General features: G+C 43.5%; 2 protein-coding genes across 2 annotated transcripts; one reads left to right on the top strand and one right to left on the bottom strand.

Annotated features, from left to right (window-relative positions):
* Window positions 1–300: 300 nt before the first annotated feature.
* On the top strand, window positions 301–14777 carry LOC306797475 (protein boule-like; the record flags this gene model as incomplete). The annotated part of the gene is made up of 11 exons (XM_079296841.1): window positions 301–381; window positions 2684–2848; window positions 12799–12972; window positions 13219–13310; window positions 13409–13463; window positions 13577–13652; window positions 13798–13997; window positions 14102–14137; window positions 14215–14331; window positions 14455–14547; window positions 14637–14777. 11 exons carry the CDS (start codon window positions 301–303, stop codon window positions 14775–14777), a joined length of 1230 nt encoding a protein of 409 aa, XP_079152967.1.
* Window positions 14778–17480: 2703 nt separating this feature from the next.
* Window positions 17481–19570, bottom strand: LOC306797474 (gamma-crystallin S-1-like; the record flags this gene model as incomplete). The annotated part of the gene is made up of 4 exons (XM_079296840.1): window positions 17481–17750; window positions 17828–18070; window positions 18213–18234; window positions 19533–19570. 4 exons carry the CDS (start codon window positions 19568–19570, stop codon window positions 17481–17483), a joined length of 573 nt encoding a protein of 190 aa, XP_079152966.1.
* Between the last annotated feature and the right edge of the window lie 82 nt (window positions 19571–19652).

The following is a 19652-nucleotide window of genomic DNA, read 5'->3' as shown; positions in this document are numbered from 1 at the left end:
CAGATTTAAGATATGAAAGAGAGGCTCAACGTTATCCATCCTCAGCCCTCGCATACCTCGACTCTCACCATCAACTTCATAAAAAGAGCAGCTGTCAAACACACTGCACAGTCCTCGAACCTAACCACAGACGTATGACTGTAAAAACAGCAGCTGTAAAACGCAGAATGCAAAGTGTCCAATGCAATTAGACTCAGACTGGTCTTTATGAAGCGCACAGACAGTCTGAGGTGATGGATGATGCTGCGAGTGGACGGCCCTCGGGGATCAATGCAGGCTTCGCTCTCAGCTGTCTGCGGGATGAAGGTGGAGCTGGATGTGGTCTTCCTGACCCCCGTCCGGAGTCCACAATCTGTCCCATCATCTCATGGCGGAGGACGAGTGTGACCTCCTGTTATCACCGCTGGCGCTCTAGTTTCCAGGTCACACTATCGGAGCCCGGCCTTTTCTTATCGGGCATCATTTAGGTGAATGTAACCGATATATTCATGATAACGTTTAGTGCTACACGTATAATAGGCACATAGCTGGTTTATCTATTTAATACACTATATCTCGTTGATCATCATGAATATGATCTGCAGATTTCTCCTCTTCGGAAGAGGAGGCGAGTTCAACATGAACGCTGTGAGTGCGGGCTGGAAAACGCTGACTGCGGGTGTTGACCTGATGTGCATCAGATGCTGCAGGTAGTTACACTTTTCCAGTTTGAGAGCTAATTTCATGGGTTTTGCTCCCGTTAACAAACGCGGAGAGTAAACCGGTTTTTTGTTTCCTGCTTCACATTACATTAGACGACTCTCAGGCCAGCTGGAGTGGAAACCAGGACGAGAAACAGTCGGCTCTGTTCTGGAAAGTCGTGGAAAAGCAACTGAATTCAACGTTTCACGTTCAGAAGACACATGTACATGAGCGGTGTGTCTTTAAAAGCCTAGTTTAGTGAAAGGAAATCACAGCTAAAGCATGAAATGTCCTTGTTTAGTGTGTTCATCGTCGTTAACTCACATAATATTACAACTGCATCAGTGAGTGTTGGTACGGTCCACTGGATTTCTGCTAACACAGCTGGCTATTAGAGCTCCCTATTAGAGGGATAGGGACGCAGGTGCTCGGTGCGCTGATATTACCCAGGATGCTCAGGGTGGGGGGCGTAGGGGTTATGGGGAGGGAGGAAGAGGCTCTCTGTGGAGCTCGCAAACACACCTGTGATCCCCTGTTAGCACACACACACACACACACACACACACACACACACTGTGCCCCCAGCCCATGCGCTGCAGCACGCTAATACACACTCTGATGAACAGGCTAATACTCGCAGCGGCAGCGCTTTACAGCCCATTGAACACAACACACGGTAATCAGTGAAGCCATCGCGTGGCACTGTGTGTGATGTTTGGGAGAATTCTGTGTGTGTGTGCGTGCGTGTGTGTGTGTGTATTGCAATTGCCATGTATTTCAGAGAAGAGTACAGCAAGGCATTGCAACCTTATTAGGGAATGTTGTGTGTGTGTGTACAACAGAAAGGGCAAACCGAAGCATTTTTTTTTTTTACATTCTTGTTTTTACTTTTGTACTTTTTCCCAACTTTCTAGTCCCCGGCTTCATTGCTAATATTTTGGGATGTGATTGTTCTGTTACACAACTTCATCAACCGAGTGCAAAGGACAACCACACGGACATGTTTTTGACACTTTAATGACACTTTCATGTTTCCAAACCACTGATTTAGAAGTGACAACAAAGGAGGGTTTTAAATGAGTGTCTAAAGTGAAAGTCTTGTCTGCTTTAAGCATTATAAGCAGGACTTCCTGGTTCAACGCTGACCCACCATACTGGCTCTACAATGCAATGCAAGATGTTCTCCTTTGTTTTTACTTCTACGATGAAGTGGTTTCGGCTGAACAACTATCCGTTGTAAAACTCAAAGTTGCTCCTTTTTAAAAAAAAACTGTGTCCAGCAATGCAACTAACATCATCCCCTAAAACCTTGACTCCGAAATAAAAGTACTGAAAAAAAACTGCAAAACCTATGAAATACTAGACATTTCGTTGTAATTAAAAATATTAATGAAAAAACACTCAACATACAACTTTCGGTCCACACACACACACACAGATGGTGAAAACACCCCTAAAACACCCAAAGATGAAACGAGCCAGAAAACGACCACATCACATCTCCTTAAAAAACAAACATTTCATTATGGCGGCTCTGGTGCATTAGTGGCCGACCAGCAGGTTTTGATGTTCGCCTCTAAATCGCGTTACATCGAGCCAGTAACATTTTTACGCCACCCAAAAAAAGACATTTCAAAGCAAAACCCTTCAAGAGAAAAATGAAAAACAATCAAAGACTAATAAGGCTTCGAAGAAAAAGTCTGGAATCTGATGATTTAGTGGTCCATTCATGAAAGCAGTAAAAAGTTATATTTGTTGTTAATATATATACAAACTAAAGTGACTGTACCTCTTAATGCCTCCCTGAGCTTTGAACACGCGGCAGCATATGGGTAGCACCACCACCCAACTTCCTTTCATTGCGTTGTTTTGAAATCGTATGCAGTGTGCTGTATAAGAAATAGAATAACTTGTAAACTTGCATCGTATCCATGACATAGAAGGTGGATAAGTGACCACAGGTGAACTCTTTAACTCTTTAAGCAGGTCTGTGTAACCTCAGTGGAGGCCGAGCGGAGCCGTCGAGGAAGCACAGCTGGCCGGGTGGCTGTGGGCTCTCGGCACCAGCTGCAGACTCTCGTGCCGAAAGAGCCGCCAGGTGTCGGGGATTTCACGCTCCTTCCCTCCTCACGCTGGTTCCCACTGCAGCCTGCTGAACCGTTACCGGGTTGGATTAACACCGGCTGTTCCTCCACGGTTCCCCCGCCATCGGACCCGCTGCACGGCGGCGCTCCTCGCTGCTTGTCGACTGGCTCCCCGGCTCCCTCGCACAAGACAGAAGAAAAGTATGTTTGGATTTGTTTTCAAGTTTCCTTGGAGTCGCTATTTCCTTTGTAACCTTGTAAGCTGTTTGCTGACCGGTCGACCGCGGCTGTTTCCACTCTCTGAGCACTGCTGTCAAGTTATGTGAAATGCTTCTTCTTCCCATTTAATCAGGGATAACAAAGTGAAGGTATTAAATGAGAAGTATGAGAAGTACAAGCGCACGCGGATAGTTTCCAAAAGTGACAAACGGGTGTGTTGACCTGTGATCCCGATCAGCGTGTTCCTCCTTGTGTCATCCTTCCACCAAGTTTCATGAAAATTGGCTCAGTAGTTTCTCTATAATCCTGCCGACAAACAAACCAAGAACCAGGAACTCAAAAAAGCACATTTACCAAAAAGTCAAACCTTCTTTAAGTTGTTGCGTGTGTGTGTGTGTGTGTGTGTGTGTTGTGGAGACAGACTTTTCTCTCTCCTAACATGCCTTTTTTGTTGTTGCTTTTTCTGACTCTCCTTCTTTCACTCTTCCCGTCTTCCTTCCTCCCTTCCTCTCCTCTGTCTATCCGATATCTAATGACGAGTGTTTGAAGCTTAACTGGGACGTAAACAGAGAGAGGAGGTCTTCAGAGTAGTAATCGCATATGCACACAAATCAATGCATGCACACACACACACACACACACACACACACACAAGCCTTCAGACGGGCAGCACAAACTTGCAGCCTGCTAACAATTACAACAATTAGTGGTTCGGCTTTTGCCAGCCAGCCACACACTGCCTGTTTATGATGCGATCGAACACAAATGTCATAACAGTGAAGCTTTGAGACAAACATGCTGCATTATCAACATGTTGCCTGAGAGTCCGTTAACTACAGCAAAGAGGGAGAGCTGGTGCAGCAGATATGTCTGCACATTTACTTGGATCGTCTGCAAGTCACTTCGAGCAAGTCAGCGAGCCCCGGATCCCTTTGTCTGCTTTGTTACAACGACTCACTTTTGAAATATTCATGTTTATCGTGGCTGGACAGATTGGTTTGCAAGTTTGAGACGCAGAGGTGGAATCTGAAGAGCCGGCAGAGCTCAAAACTGAGAACAAAGACCTGTGGAGAGAGTTGTCCGTGCATCTGAAATGCTGCACCACAGGCCTTTTTTAGCGAGCAGACATTTTGAGGAGGAAAAGCATGTATGTGTAAAATAATAATGTATGATCAGAGCGTCTTGGTGCAGCGAATGTCCAGAGGTCAAGAAAAAAAGATTCAGATTCCCCCCCATGAAGAATAAACAAGTTTCATGGAGACTTTGTGGTGTGGCCGCAGTATCGTGTCCCTGTTCAGGTGGATTGAAGGTTCGGCTGCATCGGGGCGCAGCAGGAGAGCATTAACGGCTGCTGCTGGATTGAGCAGCTCTAACTGGATTTGCTCCGGGAGGAGAACTCGCAAGTGACTAAAATAAGGTTAGTGGGCATGAATATGTGTGTGTGACCACTGTCATTAACGTACGCATCTTCCACGGATCAAAACCGGCCTTGCTCGTGCGTTCTCCTGTCACAAACACACACATGCCTGTGTAACTTCATTTCTGAAGACCTAAACACAATGGGGCCTTTTCACAGAAGACATTTTGACATGTGGCAGCAGGAATAGCCCAGGTGTAAATAATACAATGGCAGAGTTCCATTAAGCCGCTTCAGTTTCAGGGTTGTGGTATTGTGCATGCTGTCATACTGTCATGTCTTACTGGGACACTTGAATAGAACAAAACTGGCGTTAATGTCATTAGCGACACCCGGGCTTTTTTTTTTTTCTTGCCTCCTGTGACAAGTCAAAATGTCTGCTGTGAAAAACAAAAAGGGGGCAGCACTCTTTGATTCGACTTCTTACTCTCACGTCTTCTCTGTTCATTGGAGGCCGGGGCCGTTGTTTCTACAGCAGGGTCTGGCCCGAGGTCTTCGGCTGATAAATGTCAAGTAATCTGCACAAAACAACGTCAAATATTGAATTCAAAACGGACCAAATTATTAATTCAAGTGTCAATATTTAATATGCATTTAAATTTGCATAGAATGGCAATAAAAGAGGTGTTTTTTCACCATTAAACAGATTTTGTGGTGACGTTTGGACAGCAAGCGTCCTCCATTTTGGACCCTCTTGCCCTCTCTGAACAGAACCCACTGGTACCGATTCACTTTGTGTTGAAATCAGATCCTACTTTTTCAAAGAAGACACGCTAATAAAGAAGATGAAGACCCTGAACGTGTGGCGTTGCAGTGGATCGCCAACGATCCAACTAAATCCGTCTCTCTCTGTCTGTCCTCTTCGATCTCTCCAGTCGTCTGTCTTCCTGGCAGGCAGCAGTCTATCCTACGCTGGGACCGAAGCCTCCTCGGCAGACAGCGGCCCTAATTTCATCAATTATAAACCAATATGCTGCTGGCAGCCCCTCTGGAGAGGACTTTACCCAGCGCTGGCATCTGTTCAGAGCAAACACAGCGAGGGATGGAGGGATGGAGGGAGGAGAAAACAAGGACATCTCTGACTCCCGCCATGGGTGAAGCATGGTGCTGTGCAGGGGAACGGATGGGTGGAAGAACAAGGCGGTCGGTGGGGTTTTTAAAGTTCATGTCTCCAACAAGGATGCTGATGGAGATCGTGTGATCGTAGCAAGTTTGAGAAGTGACGCAATATTTACTATATCGTGCGACCGTCACTGAAAGTTATTTCAAAACAAACCACGATCTTTTTTTCTAACCTGAACCAACATTAACCAGGTGGCATTGTGCGTCTCTGTGTGGGATACGAGGCTGATACGAAAGGCGCTTTCGTATCAGAAACGTCGACGTCCAATGCGGCGTGTGGTTTGCAGAAACATGCAATAGTAGTAAAATGGCAGTTATTGTTTTGTGTTTATCCTGACGACATATTATATCCAAACTCAACATATTTTAATGTCAGTGACCCCTGACCTTTTTATCTGATACCACCAACAAAAATTAAACAAAGAAACAGAATACACATAAACAGGCTGTTAATTCATCCACACCAGAACTGCACACAAACACACACACACACACGCATGCAATCAAAGTGCAAAAGCATGTCACTTAAGTGGAAGCTGTTTACTCCCTGATCGTTCATAAATTATACACATAAACACACACATCCAAAACACACAGGATCGCTGACAAAAGATCTACGGTTCTATTTTATTTCTAAGCTGCAACACTAAGACAAAAGAAAATGATTCATGAATATTAGTGTAGTTGTTGCTGGGAGCTAACATTTAGCAGCAAGAGTGGAATTTAAGTTAAAAGAAAAATGGCTGACATGACCAAAGCATGACAGTTGAAACTTCCACATTTGAAGGTTTTCAACATGGCGACGGCTTAGTCGGCAGCTAACGGTGCTAATAGCGCGAGCGGTGCAAACACTGTCGTGGGTCGGGACAGTGTGATCTGCTGAAAGCGCCGTATTAGAGCATGCTGACGTGCACTAAGGGGCGACCGTGGCTTACTGGGTAGAGAGGGTTGTCCGCCAACTGAAAGGTCACCGGAAGGAATGTTTCTTCTTCTTCTTCTTCTTCTTCTAAAAGCATGTGCGGCTCTGATTACAACACACACAGAGCAATAGCGGCTTCATCCTCGGCTCACGTAGCTATATTCAAGCTCCGAGTGTCGTATAAAGCACCTTTTAATGCCGTATCTGAAAGCGCCACACGCATTTCAAAAAGCAACCCAAACCAGCGGTGGGAAAAGGTGAGTTACTTCCTGTATCACAGAGCAGCTTTAATGTGATTTTCAGCTCTAATTAGAGTTAAGTCACTTAGTGTGTTGTAATGATGTTTGGCTCACAGAGCAGCAGACGCCGTCCATCAGCCAAATGAAATATTAAACTGACCTACCGCTGGATTACGTGTGTGTGTGTGTGTGTGTTTGTGTGTGTTGATTCATATTTGTAGTTGTGTCAGGAGACCTCCGCAGCACACTGTGCGTCCATTTTCTGCCACATACAGCATACACACACACACACAAGCAGACACGCACACAAACACGTACACAAATTTCTGACCTACATTCACGATGCACAAACAACAGGGTGTCAGGAGGGGCAGGGCAACAAATGAGTGTGTGTTGGGGGTGGAAATCTGCAGGTGCACTGGGCCGTGAATCGAATGCAAAATTAGTGTTATCCTGCTGCCAAATAATTCATGATCCCGCATCCGAAACGATAGCAGAAGGACTCGACTTGTCATCCCCTCAGTCTATGTCACTCTCCCCCGTGAACCATGTTTTATTCAAAATGTCACATGGCGCATGAACTAGTAAATAAGTACATCTACAATTGGCAATTCTCTGCTTTGATCCCAAAGGACTTTTAGGGCTGATTCAACAGTATAAAAGGAACGAAGTGGCCCTGACTTATATGTAACCTTTTTCTGCAATTTTACAGAACACAATACTTCATGTAGTGCCACACCCCTAAACAAATAACCGTTACCAGGCAGGCTCCCAGATGACATTTTCCAAAGAGTATTGTATTAAGAGTCACAGACACAATAAAATCAGCTCCAGCTGTGACTCCAAGAACCTGGCTTCATGGGTGGTGATCACAATGTTGTACCTGCTACAAAGAGGAATTAAGGGAGGTATAAAAGAAACAGCAAAGGAGCCTTGGCTTCACTTTGAGTTCACTGGCCAGAGCCCAGTTGAGTGTGTTTACTTTATTGTAGGTCAGTGTGAGCACACACCCACTAACTATAGCCAGGGCCCCAGCATATAAAACCCTAAATAATAGGTCTACATTTAGAGAAATCATCGGGTGTCGCTGTGGAATGCAACACCATTGTGGTGAAGCATTTTCACAAAAGAGCAAACAACCACTGGAGAAAGCCAGAGAGAGTAGTTTTAGCATCAGCTGTTTGACTAAATGTTGTTTTAGAAGCTATATAATTGTATTAGTACCACTTGTGCTTTTCCTTCTATGACAAGTCAAGATGTCTGCTGTGGAAAAGGCTTATTATATCAACTCTCTTACACCTGTGAAGTGAAAACACATTCTGGCTCGTAGTGAAGGGTTTTTTTTATGTCTTATTCCAGAGAGACATAAACCCTCCAAAGGCTTCATATCTCAGCCATGCTACACTGCCATCTATCAGGTGCTGAGAACAGAGCTGATTGCCACGCATAGGCCTGCTCAAAATAATAAAGAAACAGAGAATGTGCCGCTAAAGGAATGCACCGAATCGACTCTTATTGTGAAGGGCTGAACACAGAGTCCACAAGAGCAAAAGTAAGAGTAGGTAGATGTTGTGTTAGCTACAATTAGCCTCAGTTAGCATAGTGGCCATTTGTACACATGTGTTTAAATGTGTGGTAAAATGTATTTCCAGTGCAGCATGGTTATGAATACCGGTGGGAACACATTGGATATGAAGCCTGGATGCTACGCAGGCGCCACATGATCTTTGTTTTGTCATGATAAACAAAAGTTGACAAGAAACACAGTCGACAGAAAAGCCTTCCTCCTCTGATAACCTAAACACGCACGCACACACACATGATTGCATATACACATATTCACACTCAAAGCCACATGTCTAAGTTGATCATATTTGCCGGTGAAGTCCTACGATTGCAACGTAAACAAAATGGAGCACAAAGAGGGAGGTCTGAGCCCTGTAGTCACCTGAGCATTCGCAGACATGAAGGTGTGTGTGTGTGTGTGTTCCCTCTAATGAGAGACAACGGCCGACCATGCCGTGCTCTGCCCGAATACAAAGTGATTCCATCGCAGTTCATACGAGCTCTTTTGTTAAACCATCACATCTTACCCAGCAAACCCACTGCCATTTAGAATAACAGATGAATAAATGGACGAGGGGGAAGAAAAAAAACAAAAACCCCAGTAGACTGAAACCACAGTGGAACTCAGTAATGGTCAGCCAGGCCCACCACGCCTCAGCAAATGTTTGTCCTAACCTGTTATTTCTGGCATTGTACTGTCTCAAAGAGATCATTTTATTCTCTGAGAGGAATGCGGCAGCTATAAATAGTCTGGAGATGAAGGCGGGGAAATCAGAGATTTGTGGAGTAATTACAGAGCCAGAGTCGAACCCTTCTGTTATGGCTCATTTTTCATCAACCTCTGTCTCCACGACTGTCTGACTGACTGACCGACTGAGGCAAGATGGCCGTTTTCTTGTTGGGAAATGGATGTCTGACCCGATACATGACCTCGATTTCTTTGATTTGTCTGCTCAAAGAGTCTCAAGATTTAAAGGAAGGGTTTTGGGAACGTCTGTCCTCACAGGAGAATCCACACATCTGACGTGTGGTTTGTCATGGTTTTGATGGCCTGCAGATGGGGGCATCAGATCAGAAAACACGTGTCAGTTTGGGGACTCATGTTATCCTGACGTTTCAGGTTAATAACAGACGGCGACAGGAAACAAAATGTATCGAAACGCAAAAAGAAGATGGTCATATTTTGTCTTCTTGAAGCTAAACATGAAATTGCAACGGCTTGGAAATCTGTACACAGGCCAAGCAAACGAAATTGGATAGAAGGACTGATACAGTGCCTCGCCCAAGAGAAACTTACATATGCAGTTAAAGGGAAATATAACATCTTTGCAAAGATGTGGGGCTCATTTATGGAGTTTCTGGAGGGGGAAGATTTTGTGGGGTATAATATGTATCTACCTGTGCATGTACATATCTGTCACCCTCTGCTGTTATTTTTAATTTTTGTTTCTGCTGAGAAACAGTCAGTAACGTCCAACAACACATGCCATTTTTATCTTTAATTTTATCTTTATTTGAAATTTCAATAAGTGCCTTTTGTTGTGCCTTGTTTTGTCTTGTGTGTGTATTGTGGAAAAGACAATAAAAACATTTGTCAAAAAAATAAATAAAAGGCTTTTAACACAAACACTCTTCGCAAAGAAATGTGACCCTGGCACAGCAGAAGCGTGCATGTGTGATCACACATGAAAGGCTTTTAATGAGAACAGGAATGCAATATTACAGGAAATCATGCTAGAAACTTGTCAACACAAAAAGATCTAAAATAGTCAATAAATAAAACTCTGCTCTTTTGTTTCTTCGGTGTAAACTCAAACAGCCAGTCAAGTTGCCCTGACAGCACTGTGTGTCTCAAATAATCTTTGTGGAGTATGAAAGGACTTTTAGCTGGTAAATTGCTGGAATTATCAAACATGCCCTTCTCATTTTGCACAGTCAGACCACGTTGGCAAATTCATCCGACAATTAAGAAAAGCTGGAAATGAATGACACGTAATGGCGTGGCCCACATTACTCAGATGAGGACAAACAATCTGGAGAAAGGAAGTTGCAGTGATGGGAAATGTGCAAAACAAAGCTTCATTAGCTTTTGAAACGATGGCTGCAAATCCACAATGTAGAAAACCTAAGAAAATTCTTAATCCTGTTTCTCCTGTTATGTGTTATTTATTCATTACTGGTGGCTTTTCTCTCAGTTGGAGACACTTTATAGGCTTTGTACTGTGGCTTTGTTGTGGTCTGAGGGAGGAGGAGGAAGAGGCGGAGGGCATAAGATGCAAATGACAGTGTTTCACAGCACTTTGTCGCCAATCATAGAGAAATTATAGCTCCATGAGGCTTGTATGCAACATATAAAGTGACTTCTCGAGAGTGAAGATGTGCTGTAGCTCTGACTGTTTTCTGTGGGTAAACGTGATTTTTCTGAGGATTTTCCCGCCTGTGAAATCTCTCAAGCCATCCATTTATTTATTCAAATCCCTTTTCATTAATCATTAGTCACTCATGAGCTTTCCTAAAGTTGGGAATGAAGAGCTCATAATCTTAAGGGAAATGTACTAAAAACACACATTTTAAGACAATGTAAATAGTCTTCTAAATGTACCCAAAAGAACAAACTTGTGTAGTTTATAGGTCAATATTCCTTTAAAAACGGGTAAAATACTGTCACATTTACGAATTGAATGGTGAGAAGATTCCAACATGTGCCTTTTGTTGTACCCCCCCCCCCCCCCCCCCTTAATTGAAATTGTTTAAGATTGCATGAGCACATTTTTATTCACAGAGAAATGTCGCCCCTGTGTGGACAGTATGTTGTACTGTAACACTAGAATGAGCGTTTACAACACTTTCAGATTTAAATTATTTGCTCTTTCTTGTATTTACCATTCATTTAATATTTATTAGAAATTTGTGCAAATATTTACTATAATTTAAACCATGATTTATTCGTTTTTTTGTAGAGCGTATAAAACTATTCACCTCCTTGGAAGTTTTTTTATTGTCTGACTAACTACACACAGGTGATCAATTTAACTAATTATGTCACTAATTCTAACGCGCCACTTCCGCGGCCAGCGCACTGATCTGCAGTCTGTGGAAATATTGGATTTAAACATTGGTTTCAACCCTGTTTGAACATTTTATTATTCGGGGTACAAAGAAGACATCTGTACGAGAACGAAAATATATTTGAAGATACAACCTGCTGCTAGATAAAAGAAAAAAGAAAAAAAAACATTTTGACTTTTTCACCGGAAGTAGTATGGAAGGCCATTTTCCGCAAGCAAAAAACAACAACAAAAAAGCCCGTTATTTTAATTTTATTTTATTTTTAGAAAATTATGAGACAGAAAGTGGACATTTTAAGATACTGTAACACAACAGTCATAGAAGCAGCTCTTTGGCATAGGTTACCCTACATTTGACATATAAATACATTGAAGGTATAACGTTAAACGTGGGATTGTACTCCTAAGCAAACGCACCCTTGAAAGGATTTTCAGCAAGAAGCAGCTCTGACGTAGAAAGAATAAACCGACTTTCTATCTTATAATTTCTCTTTATTTTTTTCGTAAATAAAAAAAAAAATACTGATTTTATTTTTGGTGCCGGAAATTGGTTTCCGTAAAGTAACTCTTCATCTTTGAATAACGTAAGGAGTGACGTTGTGCGCGAGGCTAGCGGCGCGAGGTGACTTATCGGTCAAGGCAGAGTCAAGTCGGTTGGGTGGAGGTCACTCACGCGCAGAAGTTATCCACATGAATGTTGTCATGGAAGCGCATAACCGGCACGAGGTGAGCGCAGTCTTCCGTTAACCGCCGTTGCTGGCACGGTAGCTAGCATTAAGTTGTGTCATTTTAAACGATTCTATCTCGCTAACGTTAGCTTGCTAACATTAGAAAAAGTGGGAATTATATCGAAATAAGTCAACTAAGTCGTTAACTATGGAATTTAACTTCGTGGTTAAACAGTGGAGCCTTTTTTTGGTGTGAAATATTTCATTTCTATGTCTGAGCTAGCTTGCTAATAAGCTAACGTTACAAGAAAGAGTTTGCCAATGGGTAAAACATACATTTAACTATAATCAAGTAACGTTATCTCAAGTGAAACGGTGTACACAGTAATGTCACCACAGTGGCTATGGTATCTATTAATATGTTACTGTATACATTAACTTCATGAAACTGTTCATGTAAGATTCATTTTTGTGAATATCTAACGTTACAGGCTGCAGGTGCATCCACCTTGTCTGACTTAAAAGACTCAAGTACCTGTTTATTATTATATTTGTTGGACTTCAATGAGTGATTTAATAAGTTGGCCGTACGTGTTGTCTGGTAGCAAATGGATGATGGTGGTGATTTTCTTTTGATCTGGTGTAAAGTAATAACAGAGCGTCCTTCTCCCCATAACAAAGCAAGTTTAACACTCTTCTGATGTAGCTACATCAAATGGGATTGTAGTACTCCTTAAATCCCAGTACTCGGCTCCTTTCTGGCGGGAAAGAACTTCATCACACCAGATTCAATCTTGTTTTAATTGCATTTTAAGTTCACATCCAGCTGTCCATCCCAGAACAGCAGCTGCTCCTCCAGCCCAGAAGTGTTGCCTCTAGGAACCCACGATGACAGCCCGACCCACTACACCCGCTGCCTCGTCACCTATATCCCCCGTCCCGGCACCGTTATCCCCAATCGGATCTTTGTTGGGGGAATTGACTGCAATGTAAGGGCAGTAAACACACTGGCAAAGACAAACTGAACTGTTGTTATTGTTCCTCAAAATTCAGCGTTAAAAGTAACAAATTGAGGGGTTCAGGAACCACCTGTTTTTGGATTTTACCATCATTCCTTTGAAACGCTTTACCTTTGTCCTGACGCTTTACCGTTGTCTGAAATCTGGAGTAAAGTGTCCCTAAAGATGGAGTTATACAACAGTAAGTGTGTGTGTGTGTGTGTGTGCTTTATGAAGGTTATTGAGAGCGACCTGCGACACATCTTCTCTCAACATGGTGCAGTAAAAGAGGTGAAGATTGTGATAGATCGCTTAGGAATATCAAAGGGGTGAGTTAGCGTCATCGTATACGATTTTCTATCCTTTGAGCATTTGTCATGGATACATAGATGCTGTCAGCCCGTTAAAACAGTTTTTCTTTGAACAGATATGGCTTTGTTACATTCGAGAGCCAAGATGACGCTCTGAAAATCCTTCATGATGTGAGTATTGGCCATTAAGGTATCTTGCAACTAAGGCACATATAATAATGTAGCTTATCTGCAAAAATCGATTGTCTAATGCAGCGTCTTTTCCCTCAACTACCACATTAAAGGTGACCGCAATCTGTTTTAAAGACAAGAAGCTCAACATTGGTCAGGCTGTCCGCAGGAAGCAAGCTACAGCACAAAGTAAGTCGAAAGAAAGGTGCATATTTACTGACATGACTCATAAAAGTAATGGAAACTGGCGTCTCTCCACTTGTTTCTGGGCAACTAAAGGTGACTAAATAGTTGTAGGTTGACTGTTTTGTGGCGTCCTTCTTTTCTTTCGCAGCTAAGAGTGCCCTTGTGCCCGCCCCTGACTCTGCCACGCTTCAGCCTATGTCCTGTGGGACCATGCCTGCAGGCTGTCCTTGCATCTACCACAACGGAGCGGCCTACTTCCACTGCCCCAACATGCCCCCACCTCTTGCCCACCACTGGCCTGTCAGCCATCAGCCTGTCTACCAGCAGCCAGCATATCACCACCACCAGGTCAGCTCAGCCCTTTAGTGATCCACTGTCACCATTTCCCAAGAACAGCATGGGTTTGAACTTTATTTAACGGTCTGCTTTCTTTCCTTTTCACCCTCTCCCAGTGTGCCCCGAACCAGTATCAGTGGAACGTCGTCCAGGTAGGCGGAATGAATGCGTTTATTCTTTTTTAGTTCAGGAGAATTAGGCCAGTTGTTGAATGTTTTTTGTCGTCCAGTCGCCGATGCCCCCCAGTCCAGTCGTGTACCCCCAGCCGTCAGAATATCTGTATCAGCCCGCTGACGGAGGCCCCGTCCAGCCTCCTCTGCCCGTCATGGAGGACACCACACCAGAGGTACAGATTACTGTGAATCCACTCCCGCAAGTAATTGTTTGGAAACCGATTTGCTCTTTTAACTTTACAAATATTGAGTTTATGAGTACTCGTAAACTTCTGTGTGTTGTCATTCTCTTGCAGTTTGTGGAGCCCACGGTGCTGCAGGTTTACCCGTCGTATCCTCCGAGAACTGACGGAATGACACCCATCGTTCTGCAACACGACCCTAGAAAGGTAAAACAACGCTTTCCGTCATGTTCGCGTATCTCTCTCCATTTCTGCAAACCGTCACTGAGTCTTTTGTTCCATCTTCCTCTCTACAGAATCTGATGTTTTCCCCCGTGCAGGTCCACCTGAAGCCAAAGTACCGCCGGTTCATCCACCACGAGGACTACCACTACCTGCCAGAAGCGGCAGAGCCACCAGGCGCCTCCATGCTTCACACTCATCAACCACTCATGTAGGCTAAACACACGACCACAACCTCTCATGTCCGTTTAGTCGCTCTTCCTTCTCCAATATACTCTCTATTGATATGATCTATCAACTGTCTACGCTGTGCCTTACAACATAATGCAGTGTGTGATTTCTTAGCCAGAGACGTTGTCTGTTGCTCCTCCACCTTGTAGACTCGCAGCCCTCAGATCTGTGTCTGTGTTGATGCTGGAATACAGCTGGATGATTGAGGTTTGCGCTACGTTACAGTGGCTCACATTGCATACTGTACATAACAGTATTCATATAATGCCTTCACTGTAGTCGTTTTGATAACAACAAAAAAACTGCCGTGACTAAACAATGTCTTGAAATCTGATTATTCAGATTTGCAAGTTTCTTATTGGAAGAAACAACGTCATGTACACGTATTGTATTCTCTATAAAACAGGCTGATTGTGAGAGTGCTTATTTAGCCGTTTTTGACAGCGCCATCCTTCCATGAATGTGTACCGGTTACTGAGCAATTTTATATATCAGGAATCATCATTTTATATTTGGAAATATCAAATAGATTAGATTACAGATTTGTAATCACAGAACATGTATGTTAGAGGAAAGGGAAAAGGTTGTGTGTTTTAAAAGTTCATATAGTTTAAATGGGCTGTTTCCAAATATCTAACACACCTGCCCTGAAATTATTATTGGATATTACTGGATTATATTGCATTTGAAAGATATCTATTTTTTAAATAATATATTTCCCTGGATATTTTATTGCAAATCTACTCTATCCTTATGCTGTAATGTTTTGTGTCATATTTGTTCAGTTTGACATATTTGTGCTCATAATTAAGTTGAAATGTTCATTTTTCAGTGTGCTTTTTGTTTTATAGTACCAACTCCATATATTTTGTCTTGGGATCAAACTCCGCTGTTGACAGTGAAATGTATAACCAAAGAATCTAAAATATGTGTGCGATTTGTTTACATATTCTTAAATGTGCGGTCTGTACTACTAAATGTCACATGACACCCACTTGTTTTGCTTTAGTTCAGTGTGTTATAATAAATGTTTCCTTGGTGTAGTGGCTGTGTTTTGCATTCTTATGCAACAAAAAAAGATCAAAATCAAACCAGCAGAGTAATGATGAATCTTATGGGTCACGCGGCATACATGCTGAATACTACATTTCCCATAATGCAACGTGTTAGCCTCTCTCGAGCAAACACCTCGGGCCAAATACTGACCGCAGGATTATTGCGTCACCGTGTTCTGCCAACGTTTTACCATCTTGTGATGCAAGTTGTTAATTGGCTGAAGAGGAAGCCATTTGATAAACTGAACGGGACTAAATCAGGTGTGTTTATGCAGGAGTCCTGTGTGAGGGGGGTCAATAATGTGCCAGGAACATTGAATCAGGGTTTTATCTGTGAATGGGATCAAGACCGTGGCAGGGGGGCAAAAGCTACTATTTAAGATGCTCATTTTGGACAAAACTCTTCACTTTCTTGTCTCTTCGTCAGTAGTTTCTGGGGCCCCTGAAACACTACACTTGGAGCCCAGAAACATCAAATCATGTCGTGTGCAAAGGTCCAACTCGGCAAGGTTTAGTGTCGTCGCTAAGGGTTTATGCTCGCAGCCCTTTGAGGCTGCACTGGGGGACCGCAGTGTTTTGAGCTACATGTTCCTGTTAATTAATGCAGATATAATGTTAAGAGCGTTAGACGTAGTTTAGCGCGTTAGCATGCACTAGCCGCAAGGTAAAGCTGAGGAATATCATGCGTTTTGTATATTTTTTAGATCAATAATGTAAGTACTGACAGATTTCATTATGTTTTAGTGGCACAGCACATAAGGACAACAACAACTGATCATCGCACCGTGGTGCGGTCGCTATACATAACCAGATTTGTGTTATAAAACCTATTTGGATGACAATACTTCATGCTGGGCCATCAAACAGCTACTTTATGTCAAAGGGCCGCGGCATGGAGAGCGTCTATTGAGTCAGTCTGGCCCCCACAACTAACGTAACAATGGGAAAGGTAAGCTCGTTATGTGTTCCTGAAAATACAGATTGAAAACATTTCCACAGTGGGAGTTGATGATTAATTAACAAATAATTACATTCTGCAGGTCGTATTCTACGAGGGCAGGAATTTCCAGGGTCGGCACCATGAGTGCGCGAGCGGCTGTGCTGACCTGCACACGTACTTCAACCGCTGCAACTCCATCCGGGTGGAGAGCGGCTGCTTCGTGGTGTACGAGAGGCCACCAGTACTTCCTCCGCCAGGGGGGAGTACTCCGACAACCAGCGCACGATTGGCATCAACGACTGCATCCGCTCCTGTCGCATGATTCCCACGGTAAGCCAAAGAGCATCAATTAGGATGATTGTTGATGCTGATGATAATAAGAATCACCGACTTCAACGAGAAGTCTTTCAGAAAAACCTTCCTCCTCTCTCCGTTCTCAAGAAACATGCTGGGCTGAAACTGTGCATGTGTGTGTCTGACTCCGAGATGTTTCCATCATTCGTTACTTGCTGCTCTGAACTCTTCCTCGCTACGTTCAAAACACAAACTATGAGATCTAATACGTCACCTCAGCGAACCCCCGAACTCCAAAGAGCCCAAAGAAAACCAAAGCAGCATTTGACAGAACTGAAGTAATTGGATAGATTTATTGACGGTACTTCAGATAAACAGTGTCTGGACATCCGCCTTCCTCACACAGCGACGCGTCGGATGGATCCCACCCGAGAGCTCGTGCTGCCCCACTCATTGAACCTCCTGTATTCACCGGAGCGCACCAGGTACTGGCGTCCCCTGTAGTTGGGATGCTCGTAGAAGATCCAGTTGCCGTCCATCACGTTGCAGGAGCAGATGTCGCTGAAATGGAAGCGCTCGCTCAGGGAGGAGCAGTCGTCCGTCAGCTCCATCGTCCGGCCTCCGAACTCCGGGCGCTCGTAGATCATCATTCTGTGAGGGCTTTGGTGCTGCACAAAAAGACAGTGTGAGGGTTATGAAATAGAACCGGCGGTTTTTGGGTGAAACCGGCCCGACTGAAGCCTACCATAGGGATCATACGGCAGGATCGCACACAGTCGTTGAATCCCATCCAGCGCTGGTAGTCTGGAAAGTCTCCCTTCCTCAGGTAGTACTGGTAGCCCATGTAGCTGGGTCGCTCATAGACCATCCAGTCACCGCTGTCCACTCTGATGGAGTTGCAGCGGCTGAAGTGGGAATGCAGGTCGGAGCATTCGCTGCTGCACTCGTACGAGCGGCCCAGGAAGTTCTTGTCCTCGTAGAAGATGATCTGGAAACATCAATCGAGGGTCAAATTATAAAGTAAAAATACACCACGTGTATGAAACGCTTCCAGTTCACCGGTTTCGGCTGAATAGTCCGCGCAGGTACCCAGAGACACAAAAGGCACACAGCAAAACAAGCAGCCTTACCTTTCCCATTGTGTCGGCTAACCTTCAGCGTGGGCTCCCCGCTGCCTTTATAACCCGCGGGTGACCCGTGTCTTTGTGACTCCGAACAATGAGTGCGCTCGTCAGCTCTTTCTCACACAACAATATTTCGTTTCAGGAGGCCAATCGGCTGCTTTGAGCAGAGGCTGCCCTTTTGAATGTGCTCTGGTGTGAAACACTCAGTCTACAAATAAAACAAAAGTTGTTTGAAATTATGGAAAACTCGTGGGAAAGCTCATGTTTGTCTGTCCCAAGTTTATTTCTCCAATTTCCACACATATGATCTTTGTACATTTGAACACATATTTGACATAAAATCCAATCTATCCCCTTTAAATGCAGATGATTGTGAGACTGTACAAACTCAACGGAGGCTGTCGTGATTTTAAAAACATGTTGAATTCCACGTCGTAGATGAGTGAATATTCAACGTCCCGTGAAGTGAACACGACCGCGGCCTCGCTTCTGTACACAGCAGCAGCTTATATATGATTCACAATTCAGAGACCCTTTTGTCTCTTCATGTCGGCATAGTAACACGTTTGTACGCAGTTCTCTCAGCAATCCCCCCCCCCCCCCTTGTTGTTACATCGTCTATAGACCAAGCTCTAGAACGCTCAAGAATGAATTCAGACTTTTAACACACAGTCTGGTACTTTTGCAGAACTTATTCAAAGTGACGCCAAGACCTTTCCTAATGATTTTAATGGGAAGTTATGCCGTCACTAAGCTCCGACTTATGCATCAGTTTGAGATTTAATCACCAGTGATGGGCTAATTTACCAACATCAATTCCTAAATTGTCAATTAATACCATGGAAAACATCCAATGTGAGGTAGAAACATGCATAATTGTACTTATTGCAAGTGAATGACTCATCTGATGGTGACAGTGTTCATTTAGCACGATACTGAAAGTTATGTTGGGTTGTGTGATTATTGAACACATCGTTTTGATTCTCTCCATTTTCTGTCCTGCACAGCTGCATTCTGAGTGAATTTGTTCTGAATGATTTTCTACATTTCTCTTGATGTCAATGAAATGCCTAAATGTCAGCTTTTCTTCAAATAAAACGAGTTTTGTAACATAAAAAAAGTGAAACTTGGATGTATTTTGACAGTCAGAATTTATTGAAGATTTGGCAGAAGAATATTCTTACTGCAAAGTAAACATGAGGACCAGCAGACAGTATATAAAGGACAAAATATCATTCTATATTTTACTTTTAGAGCTGTGTAGAACAAGTAAGTGACGTGTCAGAGAGTTTGTCGTGCAGCGATGAAAGGTCCCGTGGTTCGTACGCCACCATCTCGTTCTCGTTCCTCGGGCAGCTCTCCATGACACCACGTCTTTCATTTACACATAAATATGAAGCAGGGATTATAGTGTTACCTAAAATATTAAGTCTGCTGCTCTCCTGT

The sequence above is a fragment of the Melanostigma gelatinosum genome, assembly GCF_949748355.1.
Source record: "Melanostigma gelatinosum genome assembly, chromosome: 24".
Classification (NCBI taxonomy): Eukaryota; Metazoa; Chordata; class Actinopteri; order Perciformes; family Zoarcidae; genus Melanostigma; species Melanostigma gelatinosum.
Note: the sequence above shows the minus strand (reverse complement) of the source record. Positions and strands in the feature narration are given on the sequence as shown.